This window comes from Aspergillus fijiensis, assembly GCF_003184825.1.
Source record: "Aspergillus fijiensis CBS 313.89 unplaced genomic scaffold BO72scaffold_80, whole genome shotgun sequence".
In the NCBI taxonomy this organism is placed as follows: domain Eukaryota; kingdom Fungi; phylum Ascomycota; class Eurotiomycetes; order Eurotiales; family Aspergillaceae; genus Aspergillus; species Aspergillus fijiensis.
In genome coordinates, this window is record NW_024469056.1 from 106508 (window position 1) to 123975 (window position 17468).

Genomic DNA, 17468 nt, shown 5'->3' on the forward strand with positions numbered 1-17468 from the left:
ATTTGCACCTCGACTGGTGCACAGAATGATGATCATGAAATTGTTAAGGAAAAAAAAGAGCAAAATCTATACAATATACATATACAAATATGTGCAGAGATCGCGCCCCAAAAATGCCCCCAGAACTCCTTCAATGTCCATCCTTATGCTAACCCGAACTCCCTCCAGTGGCGCAACCAGCCAAAAACCATCGCAACAGAACTCCCGCCGCTGGCGACCGCGCGGACCCTCATAATACTGTTTTATATTATGAGTGGAGAATCACCAAGACTCAAGGAGTTTACCCTTTGGTTAAGGTAGAGTAAATCCCTCGGTTTCAGTCGGTCCTCCACGTCATCCTGCAGATGATAGTCCCCACAGGTAACCTGGAGTATAGAACAGTGCCAATCGGATACACACCAGCGGGAAAAGAGAGAGGGAAAAAAAAAGAACTCCAAGCTCATGTCCACCGAGGATGAAAAAAAGCAAAAAGATATGCAAAAGGCTGAGATGAGATGGAAAAGATTTGGCTTTCCTCCTTCGAAGACACGCCGACGAACAGGCCACTGAGGATGACAAGGCTAGCATCCATCGACCTAAAAGACGAGCTTCTGAGGCGACGCCCGCGTCCGATCCTGCAGCAGCTTCTTTGCATCGTCCATGACATATCGGTGCATGGACGGCAAGGGGAAGAAATGGAGATCCTTGCCCAGGGCGCCGAACATCGTGGCTAGCGACCAGATGCCTCGCGCCGACGACTGCAGACCCCCCACCGAGGCGGACGGGTAATAGAACCGCGGATCCAGATAGAACAGGGTGCTCTCCCAGTGCGGCAGCTTGTCGCGCAGCATGCGCGCCGCTCGCTCGTACTCCTTCAGGGTGCGCTTGGGCACCCCGGTCTGGGAATGGACGAAGAAGAAGATCTCGAAGCCGACGCTGCGGATGCGATCCCGCGCCGTGGCACTGAGGGTGTCCAGGAAGGCGGCCATGCGGTCGAGGTTGAAGGAGTTGAGGAAGAAGAGGGTGTTGTGCGAGTACACATAGTCCTCGACCTCGTCGTGGATCTGCCGGTTCACGGACAGGAGATTCCGCACTCGACCGTTCTCGCCCACCCAGCTGGGACACATGGAGAGGGCCCGATACCGTCCGCGCGCGGTGAACACATTGCCGCGGTCGTTGATCACAATCATCGGCCGGTCCATGTAGTCGTTCGGGACGTCCAGCGCATATTCATAGATCATGAGACGAAGCTCGAGGGGCAGTTTGAGAAGATACGACGACATGCTTGCCGACTTCTTCTGCGACGCAGTAGTCACCGGCGGTCGGTCGATATGCTGTGGTACCCCCATTGTGTAGATTCCGTCAATTTGACAACAACGATATTGATGAAGGTATGACGATAATCAGATAGTAGTAGTTAGATATCGTCGCGGGGCTTAGTAGGTCAATCCTTGTGTGAAGAATGAACTAGTTTTAATTAGTAGATCAGACCGGCTCATGGTACTACCCCAGCCGCCGGATTGCTTTATATATATCGGTATATCCGATCTACGTTAGTAGCATCGGCTATAAAGGACCAGATTCGAGACGATCCACGTCAGGCAAGGCGTCGTCGAGGCCAGCAGACAGATACCGGATCACCACTGGATAAATTGAGGAATCGATCAGATCATGCCAAGTGCCGTCTGATAACGCAAATGGATGTATAAGGAGGCAATCCCGGGTCAGCAGCAGAAAATGAGAGCTAGAAACGGGGCCAAAAAGCAAAGACGGATGAATATCAGACCACCCCCCTCTTTCTTGGGCTCTGGGCTTTGGCTTTCTAAGACATCACCTCACACCGGCATCATTCGAATATATTACAGAAAGATGGCAAAAGGGGGGTAACGTAGAGCAAAGAAAAAAAAATATGACGAGACTCGGACCGAACCAAGACCGATCGATTTTTTTTTCAATTCTTCTTTTCTTTACATAGAATTTTTTTTTCTTCGGCCCAGAAGTTTATTGAAAAAGTTTATCGACAGGGCGAGGCTCTCGGGATTACCCGTGCCAGCCGATGAGAAAGAGAGAGAGACAAAGACTATGAAGGAATGAATGGAACCAGGCTATTGCCACTATTAAGTTGTGCCAGTTACTGCTTAGAGAAGTCTCAACGGCGTGGCACCTCAGAGAAGCCTATTTACTCAGTACATAACATAGTCTACACCCGCAGTCTCTCAGTCATGCTCGACCCGCCGGTGATGCAATATCCAATACGTTCTTCCCCGCAGTTCAATCCAGCTTGCCGGTCCTGACTTTGCCACCGATGACGGATGAGGAACACGCCGCGCTCTACACGCCCATGCACCTGCCTTGAGAAAGACAGTGTTTTGAAGATAATCAAATACCAGTTCTAGGACACGATCAAATTAATCAAAGCTTTATTACGGCGCCATGCCGTGTCCTTGACCCAAAATAGGCCCAACGCATACACCGGCTAAAGTATCATTTGCGCTGGTAGATGCCGAGTAACCACGCGGCCCGCAAAACGGCCAATCCCCAGGCCATCCCGACACTATCGCGCACCACATTCAATTTACTGCCCATGACTTCGCGCCAGCCCACCGGCACTTCAGCCACCGGAATGCCGGCAAACTCGGCCAGCATGAGCATTTCCACATCGAAGATCCATCCTTCGGAATGCATGTACGGGATGATATATGGCAACGATGCCCGAGTAAACAGTTTGAAGCCGCACTGGGTATCCTTGATAGTGGCGGTCTTGGATGGAGTCAACAGCCAGAGGATCAAGTGGAACGAATGCATGAGGAAATTGCGCAATTTGGACCGCTGTCATCACCGATTAGCAGCAGCTCTCCCGCGAGTCTCGTAAATGGAGTCGTGCATGGGCGACACGATGAAGCTTACCTTGACCACCGCCTCACTTCCAACCATATGGGCGCGAGATCCCACGGCCACACCACGGCCTAGGGAGTCCTCGACCCCTTGACAGGCAGCGACAAGCTTGCCCAGATCCTCAAACTTACTGGCTCCATCGGCATCGGCAAACACCACATACTGCCCGCGGACATGCCTCATACCATGAGTCACCGCACCGCCCTTGCCTCGGTTCTCAGTTAGGGTCACCACCCGAATCGTGCCCGGCGGGATGTGGACACCCTCTTTCGTCCCCGGGGTCCAAGGACCCGAATAGCCCTTCGGGTGCAGCGAGAGCTGGTGGTCTCGGGCAAACGTGAAGGCCGTCTCTTCCGTCTTATCCTTGGACCCGTCTGAGACGATGATGATCTCCCAGCCCTTGTTGTCGTGCACGGGGTGATATGTCGCACTGCCATTGGCATGCCCGTTCGCCAACTTGCGCTGACGGAAAGTCTTCTGCGCTGTATCCGCATCGACGCCATTTGGAATGGCGCCGGTCACCGTCCCATACATCCGTTCCAGATAATTCACAGCCTCTTCCAACATACCCCCGAGACGATCTTCTTCGTTGTACGCGGGCACGACGAGAGAAAGGAACAGCTCAGGTTCCTCCACGGAAGGGTTATTGAGGGTGTGACCAGGACGCCTCTTGGCGTCCAACGCATCTTGCCAACAAGGTAGTGCTTGAGGTTCTGTGATCGCTCCATCTTTCGTGAGCGTTCGATATTGTTTCTCTTCGGGGTAAGGCTTCCGTGGTACAGGTGCGACCGCGTAGAGGGTAGCGTAGACCTATTTCATTGAGAAAAGCAGTCAGCCATGGCCCGAGACGACTGGCGAGCAAAGGGCAGTGTGCACCAAGGGATTAGATTTAGACCAGGTGTAAACATACCAGCACAAGGAAACCAGTCAATGTCGCGGCGAAGGTGACAAGTAATACGGAGACTGGAACATTGACCAAAAGCTCAACGCATTGGACGCAGATGTCGGACCACGCCTCTTGAGCCATGGTGCAATCCAGCAGCAAGTCGAGCGGGAGGGGGGGGGGGGAGAAGTCGAAGCGATGAATCGGGACAGTCGCCGCGGAAGCCTGAAGGTGCGAGCTCAAGTGCTCGAAGGGATAAGAACAGGGACAATCCGATCCTGGCCAGCCATGCGACACGGAAAATGTCTGGAGTAAGTGGATTGGTGAAGGGTGATGAGTATAGGAAACAACAATTAAGAGGGAGAGGGAAGCGATCCCAGAGTGAGGGAGATAGCCATCCTACTATTATTGATAGTTGAGGGGGAAGGAAGTGGAGGCAACGTGGTTGATCCGAGCAAGCAGGCAGGCGGGTTTAATTACCTTACGGAGCACTCACAGCGAGTAACTTAGTATAGTAGTACTCAAACAGTACGGAGAACGGAGTCCACTAGTCAAGTTGAACTCCGCTCCTCCCGCCGAGCCGAGACAGACGGCTAACGCGCAACCACTCACTCACTAAACTTACTTGTCCTTTTTGCGCGGCCTCAGTCGTCACCCAAGTGGAGACTTTCCCCTGTTGTTTCTATCGGTCGCCAAGATTCTCTTCTCCAAATATATGGGTAAAACTACGCTGACTGAGGCTATCTAGGCTCGGCTTCAGAATCGAAGACTGTCAGGTTCGGACTTCTGTCCAATTCGGGTCTCATTGCTCTTATCGATGCTATGGATAGATACAAGTGACTATTTGCTATATCAAGCCATGTATGTGGCTGACATGAAGTCAGAAGCCTGTGTAGATCTGTTTCTGTAACGGCAATGGATCGTTAAGAAATGAAACACTCGACTTCCTACATGGCGGTGAAGTTCTCTCTCCAGACCATTAACTTTGTTCGAAGGTACAGTACTTTGGCAGCTCATGGGATCGCTACCCTCAACCTCTGTTGGCATCAGAAAACTTTATAAGCCATGGTATGGGTTGGAGAGGTGCATGAGTCTCATTCCCAGACTGTGTATAATGTTTCAGAATGCTAGCTCGAAAGCTATCCTGTTCAATTTGTCCGCTGTGACTGGGACGATATAATCGGGGAGAAGTCCCATCCTGTGACCTTCCGTGTATGTGATCTGTTCAGGGCATGGATACCTTCGCTCATTGCGCGGCTTGCCTTTGTTAGCTTTTTCGACTGGCAAATGGATCGTTTCTCTCGGCAATCGTTTCTAGATCCAGGGCAAATCGAGTTGTGGAGAATTTGTGAGAACCGGCATCGTATGTTATCCAGCGGTTGAACTGTCTTCTATCAGTATATCACTGTCAACCCGGGTGCATTGCGAGCATACCGTGGAGAGCCTCACGCCTAACCATATACACCTATACATCCTCGTGATGCAACGAGACGGCAGTTCGTCATTCCTCATGTCGTCTACAGAAGGCGCACCATCGAAAAACGATGGAGGGTATAAGCGTTCGCTCCAGCAGTGTCCTCTAATAAGGTAGTCCTCGGCAACCCATGTCGTTTCCTCGGAGACTGGGAACTCCGGCTTTTCGGCGATACCCGGTTTGATGTAGCTGCGAAACAAAGAATTGAGAAAACTTGAGATGTTCCTCCACGGTACGACGGCCTCCACATGCTTCATTCCCGTGGGAGTCAATGCAAGACACCACAGAAATGCAAGATAGACATGGCATGCTGCGTAGATATTTTGGTCCCCAATTCGATCAAGAAGCACTGACATGGTCCGATACGCCATATAAGAGCCATAGAATAGTGTCGGTGCCATGTTTGGCGACTCTTTATAGGCGAGTAAGTCTATCTGCACCGTGTCGAGATCATCAGGTGAAGTCCAGCGAAGAGCTGCCGCTGCAGAAGAGTCTTGGGGATCTGCTGACGGTGACCCAGTCGATACATCAAACTCAGGTGGTAGTAGTGCATCTTCGTGCCCGTATCCGATGATCGCGGCGATATTACTGGCTGATATGAAAAACCCTTGCAAGATGAATTTCTCATTGAGGTGAGTCACGTATTGATCCAGATGGGACAAGAAAATATTGACGGAATGGTAAAGTCTGTCGCCAAAGTCTCCGGTAAAAAGAAATGCGTGGGCAGCGATGAATGGGCCAACTGGTGGGATACGGCGCATTGCCATGAAGTTTCTAAGAAATGGATTGAATAGGTCGAGAATACTCGTCCTTGTGCCCAGAAAAGGCTGCTGGACAAGTAGAGATTTTGTGTAGTAGAAGAGTCTCTGTGCGACATCATGTCGAGCCATGACTCCAAGATGGTGCTGGAATTTTCCCATGCCTGGGTTCCGATCGGCTGCTCGATTGTACCAAGTCATTGCAATGCGAGCCCACAGCCTACGGTCCTCTGTGTCAGTGGTTTCCGCGGCCATTCGGTACCTCGAAAGATCCCCCAAGCACTCCAACCAAGTCTCTTCATAGGCAGGAAACTCTGATACCATAGAGGCCATCGTTTTGTAAACGTCTTGTATAAAGCCAAGCATGTACTCGAGGGACTCAGGGAGTTGGTGGCGCATCATTTCCAAGTAGTCATGAATCCCGTAGCGCCACAGGCGAGTTGGCATCATGTATGCATCAGGCAGGGTTTTCACACTGGGGCCTGCAGCCGGATCTGAACAGGCTCTGAAGAAATCATGCTGCTCACTCACTAGCGTCAAATGCACTTGGGTAAGTTTTTCAAGTTGATTTTGCGAGGCCACAGTGTCCATGGCGGAAAACTGCTCGTCATATCTAATGGCTACTTTCTCGCACATGTCAAGACCGGCATAAATCATGTGGATATCATTGATTATCATCTCTTCTGTTGGCAAGTCAACCTCTAGCTGGGGCAAGAACCGAGGTGATGCTGTACCTTCGGTTGTTGCAATGCCAACCTCTGGCAGCCTTGGCTCCTCGCTCAACTGTCTCGCGGATTTTCGGCCATAGTTAGCATCCTCCGAGCCCACGCCTGATTGGTGGAGCGAGGAGGCCCCTTGATCCGGGCTGGCGCTCCGAAATAGAGGTAGGCCGTCATCGGACGGCGTCGGACTAAGTTGGAATTTTTTTGACCGATGCTGCAAAGACATATCGTGATCATCGCCTAGCTCATGCTTCTCGTCATGGTTTCTTTGGTTTTCGATGGCTTCTAGATCTGATGGGCGAGTCGAGGATATCTCTTCACCCCAGTCTTCCTCCCATTGCTGGTCAAGGTGATTCTCCGGCGCGGTCGACAGATTGAATTCGAGAGAATGCTCACTGGCGCTTCCTACATGCGAGAAAGAGGCACTGGCCGAGTGAATAACTGGGTTTGTAGTCGATGAATCAGCTGGAGAGATATCACCCGGAGGCGACGGTGGAGATGATTTTCTGTAGATGAGTTTAGAAGCTTGCTCAAGGCTCAGAGCTCATACATTAAAGGCACAGCAGCTAGGACAGGTTTGAGAGGGTAAGGGTTTATTCACATTAGAGATTTGGCGGCGCCTTCGGCTGAGTCTTGACGCGGAGGTGACCGATTTTCCTGACCATCAGTTCCAACATTCATTGTATTGGCGGCGTAGATTAAACGTCATCTGATCAAAAATTAGTCCTCTGTCGGTCTCATAAAAAAGGACAGGGAATGAAGAAAGGAGACTGGGAAAGAGTGCTGAAAGAAATTGAGGCTCGGACGTCTTCTCAGGTCTCTAATCAACGCCCCATTCCCATAGTTCCTATCTTTCGCAGGCAGGGAGATTGCAAGATGTAGATCCGAATTCAGAATTTCTGGGGAATACGCACGAGATAGATATAGTGGAAAGACCGCCAACCACGGAATAAGGCCAGGCAAGTGGTAGGCAATGGCAGTGTCGAGATAGAGCTTAATAGAAAAGGGGGCGATTGGGAATAGCAGGGAACAGTGGGAAACACTATTTATAAGAACGAAGACATGGAAGTGGTTTAGGTTCTTTAGGCAACTAACCCCATCTCTGCCTGGGGGGGGGGGGGGGGGTCAGAAACGCCTGTGCGAACAAACCGAATCACCGAGGAAGGCGCGCACGAACACCTACTGGCAGCTAGGACAAAACAAGCCGACAAGAGATTGCTGGGGAAGGGAAGTGTACAGTACACAGCACAGTGCACAGTATCGAAGAATGGATATGTCCCAAAAGGCGACAGAGGCTAAAGTAAGTAAGCAACTTTTGTGAAGTGGGGAGATGTGGTGGGTGAAAGGTTAATGAGAAGCAATGGAAGTACCCCCCCGTACTGTGTAGTTAAGCTGGGTAAAAAAAATAGGTAAGGTAAGGTAAGGTAAGTGCCGAGACGGAAGGCGAGGAAACCATTGGAAGAGTTCCACGATCAGACAGACCAGACAGACCAGACAGACAAAACAGAGCACGAGTCAAACCGACCTCGGAGGGGGGAAAGGCGAGGCTGGTGGTAATTTATTGTGGTGAGAACCTTTGAATGGTAATGCTCTGGTATTCCTGACTGACGGGAAACAAACCACCAGCGTCGCCGTTGTCTGGCTGCCTGGTTGCCTTGTCTTCACTCGAGTCTCCTCCTTCATACTACCCTACTTACTCATCAACCATGAAGCTCCTTGCCAATCCGAACAAATTTCGTCAGCTTCCTTTCGATACATGCGATCTCAATTGTGTCTGGCTGATCGTTTCTTCCTCGCCATCGGTCCATCGCAGACCTCATAAAATGGCCATGAAAAACAAATAATAATAGAAAAACCACAACTGAAATAAGATAGAACAAAGTACACTGTCATATTTTGGTGGCGTCGAGGCTCACCATTCTTCAAGCTCTCTCTCGATTCGACGACCTTTTTAAGTTCCCGACGCATGCTTATGCCTCAATTAGGAAAGTTGTCAACGGTCCGGTCGAGTCAGGTCGCCTTGTCAAACATACTACGGAGTACGGAGTACGGTAGGTATCTTCAATCATATCCCGTGTCAAGAGTCAAATGCATTAATGCCCATGTCTCGAGTATCCGTGACTCCACTTGAAACTTTGTTCAACTCCTAAGGGCGTGATTTGAGACGTCCCTATCAGGACGTCCCCCTACATGCGTATCAATACTAAGGAGCTCATGCAGGTGGGTTCTGCGACCTCCTTGATGCCGAACCCGACTGTTTGGGTTGGGCCACCCTCCCACACTCCCTTGCATGCAGCAGGCTGCCGACGTCGTTCAATCAAGTTCTCATCGCTGCCACTTGACTGACAAGCTTAATTCCAGGAATGATGATGGCTCTGCCCTTGCGTCATAGGGTGCACTTTGGCCTTTCTCGAACACCTTTCCACGCGAAATCGTTGATACTTCGCCACTGATCCACATTCCTTGGCCAGACTGCTTGTGGCCATAGCATCCCCATCTATCGACGAGCCGATGATTGACGGCTGATTCCTGGCCTCGATCGGCTTCCCGGCAATGGAATTATGAATCATTGTCGATTTCAAGGTCTCACGTATGCAAATCTCCGCCGGTGGTCTTGGGCCTCTGCAACGATCCTACTCACATTGCTGGTGATGACCCGGCTTCTTCGTTTTCTTCAAGTTAGCAGGACTCTGCACCCGGCGGAGCCGCAACAGCCGTCCTCTGGACCTTTTTCCTGGGGGGTATATTCTCTTCGTTCCTAATAATCGGGTTTACCCTTGCATGGACACCGCTTATTCGGTCTATTGATAGACATGGACAGCAATCTTTGCGAGGTAGTCGTGTTGGGGTCACCCATACGTGCACAGTCCTAGCATTCGATGAGATTCCAGGTCAAGCGGTACCAGCGAGACTGTACTTTGTATGGATGAAGGCTACTAGCATCCTCGAAGCTGTACGCCGTGCTACCATAAACATCGTAGGTTACACTACCTTTGCCCGGGCAGGTATCGCGTGAGGATAGATTCGACCATGATCAGCGCGCCACGTTCAACAACAGAGGATTGAAGCTTCTGCCTCACGATTTCGGGGTCTGATCGCTCAGGTTGTTTTAATAAGGCTGGCGGTGCCCTAGTGAGCACCTGCAGTCCGAGTCACCGACCACTCACGGAAAATAGTCGTATGTAATGGTGGAACATGCTGGCTATGAATAGTTTCGGATAACTATCAGTCATTCGTAGGAGAGCCTGGAAACACATTTGTCATCTGCACTCAGTTTGGTCTGAGCGTATCAGCCCTTGTCTTTGGGTCCTTGGGTTATTTGTGGTCCCACTAGCTCGAATAGTGTAGGTGTCAGACACGAGGATCTCTTTTCGAATCCTAATGATGCCTGACTATAGTTAGGCATGTTATAGCTTCAGCCTGCCAGTGCGCGATTATCAATTAGAGTTATCTGCCTGATTGGCATTGGGCCAGAGCCGGAAGCAAAGTGCGTTGACATCAAAAGGGGACAATACTTACAGTTGTAATGTACTCTGTACATTAATTTAGTTAAATCATTCTTAAAGTAGAACTAAAATCCGAGCCTCAGATTACTGTATTGAACCTAAATATACACGAGACATGCATCTGCATAGTACAGGAGACTTTGTATACTATGTGACAGTCTGCCAGTTTCTTCGTTCTCAATTTACGTAGCATGATTAATTAGGTAACTAGCTCCTTCGATAGAAGTACGGTTGCTACAGTAGGTACTGTACTCCGTATAATAACTGTACATGTACATGCTTCGTTCGTGCTTGCCGAGCGATCGGTTGTCGAAGGTGGACTCGGCTCCCATTACCCAAACACAACAAACCTTCCCAGCGGGTATCATGGATCTCTTCTCCACCTCCTCCTTCTTAGGATCTATGCTAATCCAGTGAACAGCTTTCAGAGATCATACTCATCTTTCTTTCAATATCGATATCGCACACAAAACTTCAATCTGTATTTTCGCTCAGCGGCAGATCTGATCTGTATGCAGTATGTACAGTACTTGGTACTGTTCATACAGTAGGTGACTACTGCCGTACGACCCACCGAACTAAGGCAAACGAATATACCGCTATATCCTCGCAATGCACCCACTGTCCACTTCTCCTTTACATTGAGACAGTTCTTGAGACAATCCTGAAGCATCACTAGTCTCGGGATACCCTCAGTGGTTTTCTAACCCATAATTATTTGTCTGCATGGTATCACCGAGTATTTCGATTCTCCCAACAATCCGGACACAAGAACCACTAGTGTTCTCTCCAAGAGTGATCAACTCACCTAATGACCTATGGTGACAGCGCTAACTCATTGCTCCCACAGTAGCTATTCTCTCACTCCTTGACAAGCCACCCAAGCAACGAGTCTGGTGGTTGCCTTAAACCAATGCGACCCATACCTGGCCATGTGCATTGCCGTTCCTTGGCGCGTCCTTTCTTTGCACATGATCCTACATGAGTACGGAGTAGATTGTTCATCAACTTCCAAAACTCACCAACCATCATGAGTAAAAGAGCTTCACTCGGTCCTTGTTCCTAACGGAGTAGATGACAATTCGACCAGGGGGAAGGCGAAAAACCCTTCTTCGCTGGAATTACAGCCGATGATACCCCTGACCCGACCCCTTAGTGTCAACCATGCAAGCCACGTCGATTGACAACTCATGGCTATGGACGAAAGAGCTCGAGCTTCGGCGTACGAGGAAGAGCTTACCAATTAGCCTTGCTATAACTTACTGTACATTTTCCCGACAGCGGTACATTAAATTCCTTTCGCTCTTCCTTACACCTCTACTTGCTTGAGTCCTCGAAGCCCCCAACAACGATGCGGAACACGATAAATGCAAAGCGACCCTGCAGTGTCAATTTACCAACCCATTACCACTGCATTAGCACCAGCATTGATACTAAGACCAAGAGTGTCCAAGCAATCTCATTCGTGGGATCTCGTCCGTCTCCAAATCAGCCACAGCAGTTACTTCGTGCCAATCCAACACCGGCTATTGGTTCGAAAGTCCCCCGTGCATATGGCACGTCAGTTTGATCAACTAAAAAAGACTCTTGCCCAGGAGACCTTTTTATCGCTACAAGCTTCAGTCTCTGGGTGGCACGGAAAAGGAATTTCTCTTGTCGGTAATCTGGAACTCAATTCCGAGGTATCGGTCAACTACACTCCAAGTCCCCTACGTGGCGTCTTCGAGTATCTTGTCTTTAGCATGGCTTCCCGCCACATGCTACGTTCTACATGCTACGTACTCGCCAATCCTGCCCCAACGGGCTGCCACCAGCTTCTAGACTCGATCAGCAGCGATGTTGCTTACTCGATTTCCATGCAACAAGCAATTGAGAACACATCAATCAAGGATAGAAATTCGAGAAACTAGGATACAGCGCGAAAGAGAGAATCATAGATCTTTCGCTAAACCGGGATCTACTGCCTGTGCCGCCTCGTCTGGACCGACTCGGAGATATTCGCAGCTTCCTTGTCGCGTGGCTAGAGCTCGAAAATTTCTCTCCCCCTCCTTCACAACATCGCATGTACTATCGATTTATCTTGCAGAGGTCGGGATCAATGCCCGGGTAGTGGAAGTGGGCTGGTCTTGTTTCTAGTCTGGTTCAACATGCATTGTCCCGGACAGAACCTCGTAACCGACTCAAGCATGTGCGCGACAGGAGGGCACAAAACATGACCGAAAGGTCAGTTGACGACTACCGAGTATGACCTTTGCCAACAAGTTCAGCGCTAAACCTGCAACTTAGCCGGGAAATATATATCGAGAGCACCAGGGGAGAGATCCAGGAACAGCATGAGCGGGGAACAGCGGCAAGTGGGTATTGATCAGATCAAAGAGAGAGGATTTCCAGGAAATCCGACGGGGGGGGGGGGGGGGGGTGGAAGGGCAAGAAAAAAGCCAAAACCGAAACAGGATGGTGAAACCAATCCGCGATCTTCATACTGCCTGTCTATTGCTGATCGTGGCTGGCTGGCTAGAATAATTGAAATGACAGGGACAAAACAGACAGAACAGCCCGAGCTAAGCAGCCATGTTTATTTGAGCCAGGCAAAAAATGGGGTCAAATTTAGAGATTGACCCCAAATCCAAGTGAAGATTCGCGGATGCAATTGGAACTTGAAGCATCCCTCCTACCTAATTCATACACGAAGGAAAGGGACCTCGACGATCGAAATGGACAGATTTAGAAGAGCGAAACCCAGCGGTGGACACACACACAGCACCACTGAGTCATGTCTCAGGGTCTGGACCGTCCTTCAATGACAGGTATACCACAAGAAAATTGAACAATGAAACACATGTGAGAGTGACAAGCAGTGACAGATAGACTAACTTACTCGTAGAAGTCTTGAAGACCGAGTTGCACGACACATATTCACCAGTCGTCTACGAGATCGGGTCCGAGGGTCGAATCGAGAGATCTCCGATGACAGAATCAAGCCCAAGCATTCCTCAGATCTGCCAATGAAAGGCCCTCCCTCTATCGGATCAAATCGAACGAGAGTTTTTTTTCTGTCTCTCTTTTTAAACTCTCCTTCTCAGTAGTTAATCAAGGTAGGCGGCCCCGACGGACGGGGCAAAGTTGACAGGCGCGGGCTCGGGGAGATCATCGGGAAGACAATCGGGGAGAAAAGTAATGGTATGATTTGGCAGACTACGGAGTACCGGTACGGTGTGGATGGTGGAACAAGGGGGGAAAAACAGAAGCCAGGGAGAGAAGAAGCTTCCTTCGATCCGGTGTTTGGTTCCGGTCTTTGCTATTTCCTGGCTCTTGCTGTTTGTGGATAGTGGCTGCCACGCAGCTGGACTACCGCACTTTTTCTGGTTTGGGTAACTTAGTTACCAGTACTACAGTACCATGCGGTGGCTGCAGATGTTCGTAACGTGACCTCGGGGATATCTTCTTATGCTCTCCGTATGGATGTGCGTGTTACATCACAGCTCCGCTTGTTAGCCTGTTAGAGGGATAGGGTTGGTTTGCTTCGCAGACGGTGGAGCTACCTTGAGTTCAACTGCAAGTTGCACGAAGACCGAGACTTGGAATAACTCGTCGAAGAATCCGGGATGAGATATCGATTTTCAAGTTTTGTTTCTTTGTATCTCCAGGAACTAGCGACAAAAGGAAGTCCCCAGAAACATTGACACGGAAAATATGTAGGTCAATCACTGTACTGTACTGTACTTTCTTACCTCACGACTCTAATATCTGGTGTTGGTGCAGCGACATGACATCTCATTCTTTCACCAGTACCGAACGCCGTTATCCAAATGCAGCAACAACACGACAGGGGAAAAAACAAGGCAGCGGCGTTACCCAACCACACAACAATCACGAAAAGTAAATCCGGCCCTGGATATCACATTAGCCAAGCTTGTCTTGGGAAGGACACACATAATAGTGTCCCGGTTTTCTTGTAGGAATGCCTTTATCCATCTATCTGACTTACCTTGTGTCTCACCGGCCCACGACAAATCGGACAGCTCGGATCCCCCTCCAGGCGCGTCGGGTTATTCCGACAACTCGGCAGATGGGTGTCTGCACACCACCGGCAGAGCACCGCGTGGCCACATGGCAACAGGACGGTGTCGACCAATTGCGTGAAACAGACTTTGCACTCTAGGTTGACGCTCAGTTCTTCCGACTCCTTCGGGTCCGGGCGGCCGTTTCTCTGGTTGTCTAGACTCTTCTCCGGCTGCAAAGGAGGATTGGTACTGGCTCCCTGAGGTTGACGCAGGCGTTGGTTCCGGCTCAAGCTGTGGGCATATTCCTGCGTAGCTCGAGCATCCACTGGATTGGGTGGTGATCGCTGCATCATATGCATCAGTTGAGAACGCCGGAGCTCGCTTGCCCGGGCCTGAGGATTGGGTGGAGGGTGCATCGCTACGGCTCCATTCACCATTCCTGGCGGTAGTCTGCCATAAGCCGTCAGTTGAGGTGTTCGTGCCGGAAGAGCTGCAACAGGTCTTGGCGAAGGCTCCCATGGTGGCCATTCATCATGCCGTTGTTGCTGTTGCTGTTGCTGCTGCGGCTGCGGCTGCGGCTGCAGTGGCCTCACAGCTGCCGCATACTGGGGTGTCCATGTTGGTACCGTCATTGGGACAGCCGTGGTTGGCACACTACTCCTGGGCAATGCGACAGATACTGGGTATGGCATGCGAGCAATGGTCTGCGGCTGTTGCAGTTGTGGCTGGCTTGGTCCATGCACGGATCCATTCGACACAAATCCTTGGGTCTGCGGCAGAGTTCTAGATGCCAAGGGCGAATAGTGAGGCTGTGCGACAGGTCCCTGGTGGCTTGTCCTAGGCTCCATTGGAGTTGGGTTCGGATCTTGCAATGCCATTACGCCTCCCGATTGAAGGCCGTTCATTTGAGTACCCATGCGATTTGATGGCGGGCCCATAGCAGTTGCGGGAGCGTAATATGTAGCGTGGGCACCGTCAAGCGCCTGGTTGAGAAATACTCTTTCCTGCTGTACTGAAAGTTGATTGTATACCCGCCGTCGTCGTGGTGGCAAGCGAGCCCGTGCGTAGTCCAGAGGAGGCTGAAGGACTGGGGTCTCTTGAGACATGAAGCTTCCAGCCCCACTGTTCATTTCGTGACCATGGGTTTGAACATAGCCAGACATTGTTGTATCCCCAGGATTCGATTCGGTGGATGGATTGTGGAAATCTCGCTGGCTGTTAGGGGAGGCTTGAGTGTTTGAATGCGAGTCAGTGGGAGAAGTGGCGTAACTGGTCCATGTGCCCATGAGGTTACATGGTTCTGCGATCGAAGTGGGTGAGCTTTCCATCGTCGGTCGACACTGTGCTATCCTGCTACCGCGTACGTTATTTGTTGTTGAAGATCACGGTAAAGCAAACAACACTTGGGCTTAGCAAATGATGGTTTAAGTCAAACGTGGTACACACACTCCACGAGCCAGACGAGGCCCAAAAGAAGATCCAAATGAAATTGCAGATACTTGTATGTTCAAATAAAGTAGGAAGAACAGAAAGTGACAGAAAGGAGGTTGAGTCAGTAGAAGTGAGGTTCTAAGAAGAAAACGAAGACTAAGAGAAAAGCTACTTTCAGATGCCACAGTTGTTGACTTCACTGGAGGGGAGTATAAAAAACTTCCCTGGCCAACGTTCACAGTGGGTAGCAAGAGGGGCTCTAGCACGTTCATACGTCAAGAAGATAAAGAAGCCGAGCTGATCTCATGCCCGGATATTTGATATTTGGCAGAACTTGATATTCACTGCCGTGTTTCGGGTTCTGGCAAGAATAACGACCCAGAAAACGGGAAACGGGTCGGTTCAGATCAAGATGACCATCATCATAGTGATCAGTGCAGCTCGGTCCGAAAATATGACGAAGCAGAGCAACCATCATTCACAATTGATCCGTTGCGAGTCAAGGCGGCGACATAACATAGACAGTGTGAGTCGGTAGAGGCTCTCTTTACCTGATCTTGCTCCTATTAACTGCTTTGATCTCTCAACAGAGACCTATACAGGGCTTGTAGCTCGATAGATATTCAAGCTCAAAGAGGCAGCACGAAAACGTCTAATAGTTCTATTTGCGGGGTACTCGAGCTAGTACCATTCCGGATATCGCAAAATCGCAGAAGACTCGTTTCGCCTACTAGGGCCTTTGCAATCTTCCTCTCATTGCCTCGCTTGAACGGAGACCACAGACGGGCTCTGGAGAGAGCAAGGATCCTCGAGGCGAGGCGAGGCAGAAGCAAAAACAAGGCCCACAGCGTGATCCAGCAGAACTTGGATGGAATCGGAACCCAGGTCAGGAGTTCTGGCACGCAGTCAGACTATTAACTCTGGACGATCTTGGATGCGGGCTCAGCTCAACCGGGCTTACACGGCCTCAACTAGAGAAATACGTTCACACAGCGCCGCGTCGTCTCAAAGTAGAATAAGGTTACAGCCTCCAGGCGAAGGTACTATGAGACTGTGGGGAATGTGAAGTATAGCTAGTGATAAAGACGGTGAGAGACCGCTGAGAGAGCAGAGAGGCAGAGAGGCAGAGAGGCAGAGAGGCAGAGAGGCAGAGAGGCAGAGAGGCAGAGAGGCAGAGAGGCAGAGAGGAGACACGAACGGTGGTGCTTGTGAATGCGGCAGCGGCGGGTGCAAAAGGCCTAACACGCACACAATCGTAGCTGAGTAGGGAGTCGAAGGGGAAGGGAGCAGACGGAAAGCAAACACGGCGATGAGTGAAGGAGGCGATGGGGTTCTCGGACAAAGCGAAGGTCACGGGAAAGACGGGGAAGGGAGCCTTTCAATCACTCACTGACTGACCGTCAGTCTTGTCGGGTCTGACCCCGCCAGAGACGAGGCAGAAGCGAAGAGCCATGCGGAGCAGCAGACCAGGAGCAGCATTTGATCCGGTAAGTTGACTATTGGGAGCTTCGACCGTAGGAATGGGGACGATACAGCATGAGCTGCAGGAGTGATTGGTTGACTGTGGGGGAAAGTCAAAGAGAGAGAGAGTCCAGCCCAGAAGGCTAAGGCTGGAAGTCTGTTGCTGTTGGCGGCGGTTGTCTGAGGGGTGTTGTGTCGTCGTGTTTCTGTTGTCTATCCAATCTCGGGAAGAATCCCAGGAAAGGGGAAGTCAAGGCCGGAGGGGCAGTGCAGTCGAGAAAGAAGTATTAAGAGGTTAAGATGTGACACTGGATAAGTGAGGTCGAGTTGTTGATTGTTCCCTCATTCCGAGTCT

At 50.5% G+C, this 17468-nt stretch overlaps 6 protein-coding genes across 6 annotated transcripts; 1 reads left to right on the plus strand and 5 right to left on the minus strand.

The window, feature by feature from the left end:
• Positions 1-575: 575 nt before the first annotated feature.
• BO72DRAFT_472634 (uncharacterized protein) lies at positions 576-1262 on the minus strand (the record flags this gene model as incomplete). Its single annotated transcript, XM_040947151.1, has 1 exon — positions 576-1262. The coding sequence occupies one exon, from the start codon at positions 1260-1262 to the stop codon at positions 576-578; it is 687 nt and encodes a 228-aa protein (XP_040796228.1).
• A 954-nt stretch (positions 1263-2216) lies between these two features.
• BO72DRAFT_452919 (dolichyl-phosphate beta-glucosyltransferase) lies at positions 2217-3942 on the minus strand. Its single transcript, XM_040945849.1, has 3 exons — positions 3785-3942; positions 2887-3684; positions 2217-2808 (listed from the first exon to the last, which is right to left on the minus strand). Exons 1-3 carry the CDS (start codon positions 3899-3901, stop codon positions 2464-2466), a joined length of 1260 nt encoding a protein of 419 aa, XP_040796229.1. The 5' UTR covers positions 3902-3942; the 3' UTR covers positions 2217-2463.
• Positions 3943-5024: 1082 nt separating this feature from the next.
• BO72DRAFT_501220 (uncharacterized protein) lies at positions 5025-7392 on the minus strand (the record flags this gene model as incomplete). Its single annotated transcript, XM_040948957.1, has 3 exons — positions 5025-5141; positions 5192-7217; positions 7313-7392. The coding sequence occupies 3 exons, from the start codon at positions 7390-7392 to the stop codon at positions 5025-5027; spliced, it is 2223 nt and encodes a 740-aa protein (XP_040796230.1).
• A 1657-nt stretch (positions 7393-9049) lies between these two features.
• On the minus strand, positions 9050-9319 carry BO72DRAFT_452922 (uncharacterized protein). The gene has a single exon (XM_040945850.1). It carries the CDS (start codon positions 9279-9281, stop codon positions 9063-9065), a length of 219 nt encoding a protein of 72 aa, XP_040796231.1. The 5' UTR covers positions 9282-9319; the 3' UTR covers positions 9050-9062.
• A 2074-nt stretch (positions 9320-11393) lies between these two features.
• Positions 11394-12339, plus strand: BO72DRAFT_289257 (uncharacterized protein). The gene has a single exon (XM_040940354.1). It carries the CDS (start codon positions 11585-11587, stop codon positions 12125-12127), a length of 543 nt encoding a protein of 180 aa, XP_040796232.1. The 5' UTR covers positions 11394-11584; the 3' UTR covers positions 12128-12339.
• A 1863-nt stretch (positions 12340-14202) lies between these two features.
• BO72DRAFT_343501 (C3HC4 finger protein) lies at positions 14203-14631 on the minus strand (the record flags this gene model as incomplete). Its single annotated transcript, XM_040940640.1, has 1 exon — positions 14203-14631. A coding segment is annotated over one exon (429 nt), but the record flags the coding sequence as incomplete, so codon positions are not given.
• Between the last annotated feature and the right edge of the window lie 2837 nt (positions 14632-17468).

Coding starts and splice junctions, on each gene's coding strand:
- BO72DRAFT_452919 (XM_040945849.1), bottom strand. CDS start 3,901: ATGGCTCAAGAGGCGTGGTCCGACATCTGCGTCCAATGCGTTGAGCTT. Junction 3,685..3,784: donor TGACTGGTTTCCTTGTGCTG/GTATGTTTACAC, acceptor TCAATGAAATAG/GTCTACGCTACCCTCTACGC. Junction 2,809..2,886: donor GAAGTGAGGCGGTGGTCAAG/GTAAGCTTCATC, acceptor CGGTGATGACAG/CGGTCCAAATTGCGCAATTT.
- BO72DRAFT_452922 (XM_040945850.1), bottom strand. CDS start 9,281: ATGATTCATAATTCCATTGCCGGGAAGCCGATCGAGGCCAGGAATCAG.
- BO72DRAFT_289257 (XM_040940354.1), top strand. CDS start 11,585: ATGCAAAGCGACCCTGCAGTGTCAATTTACCAACCCATTACCACTGCA.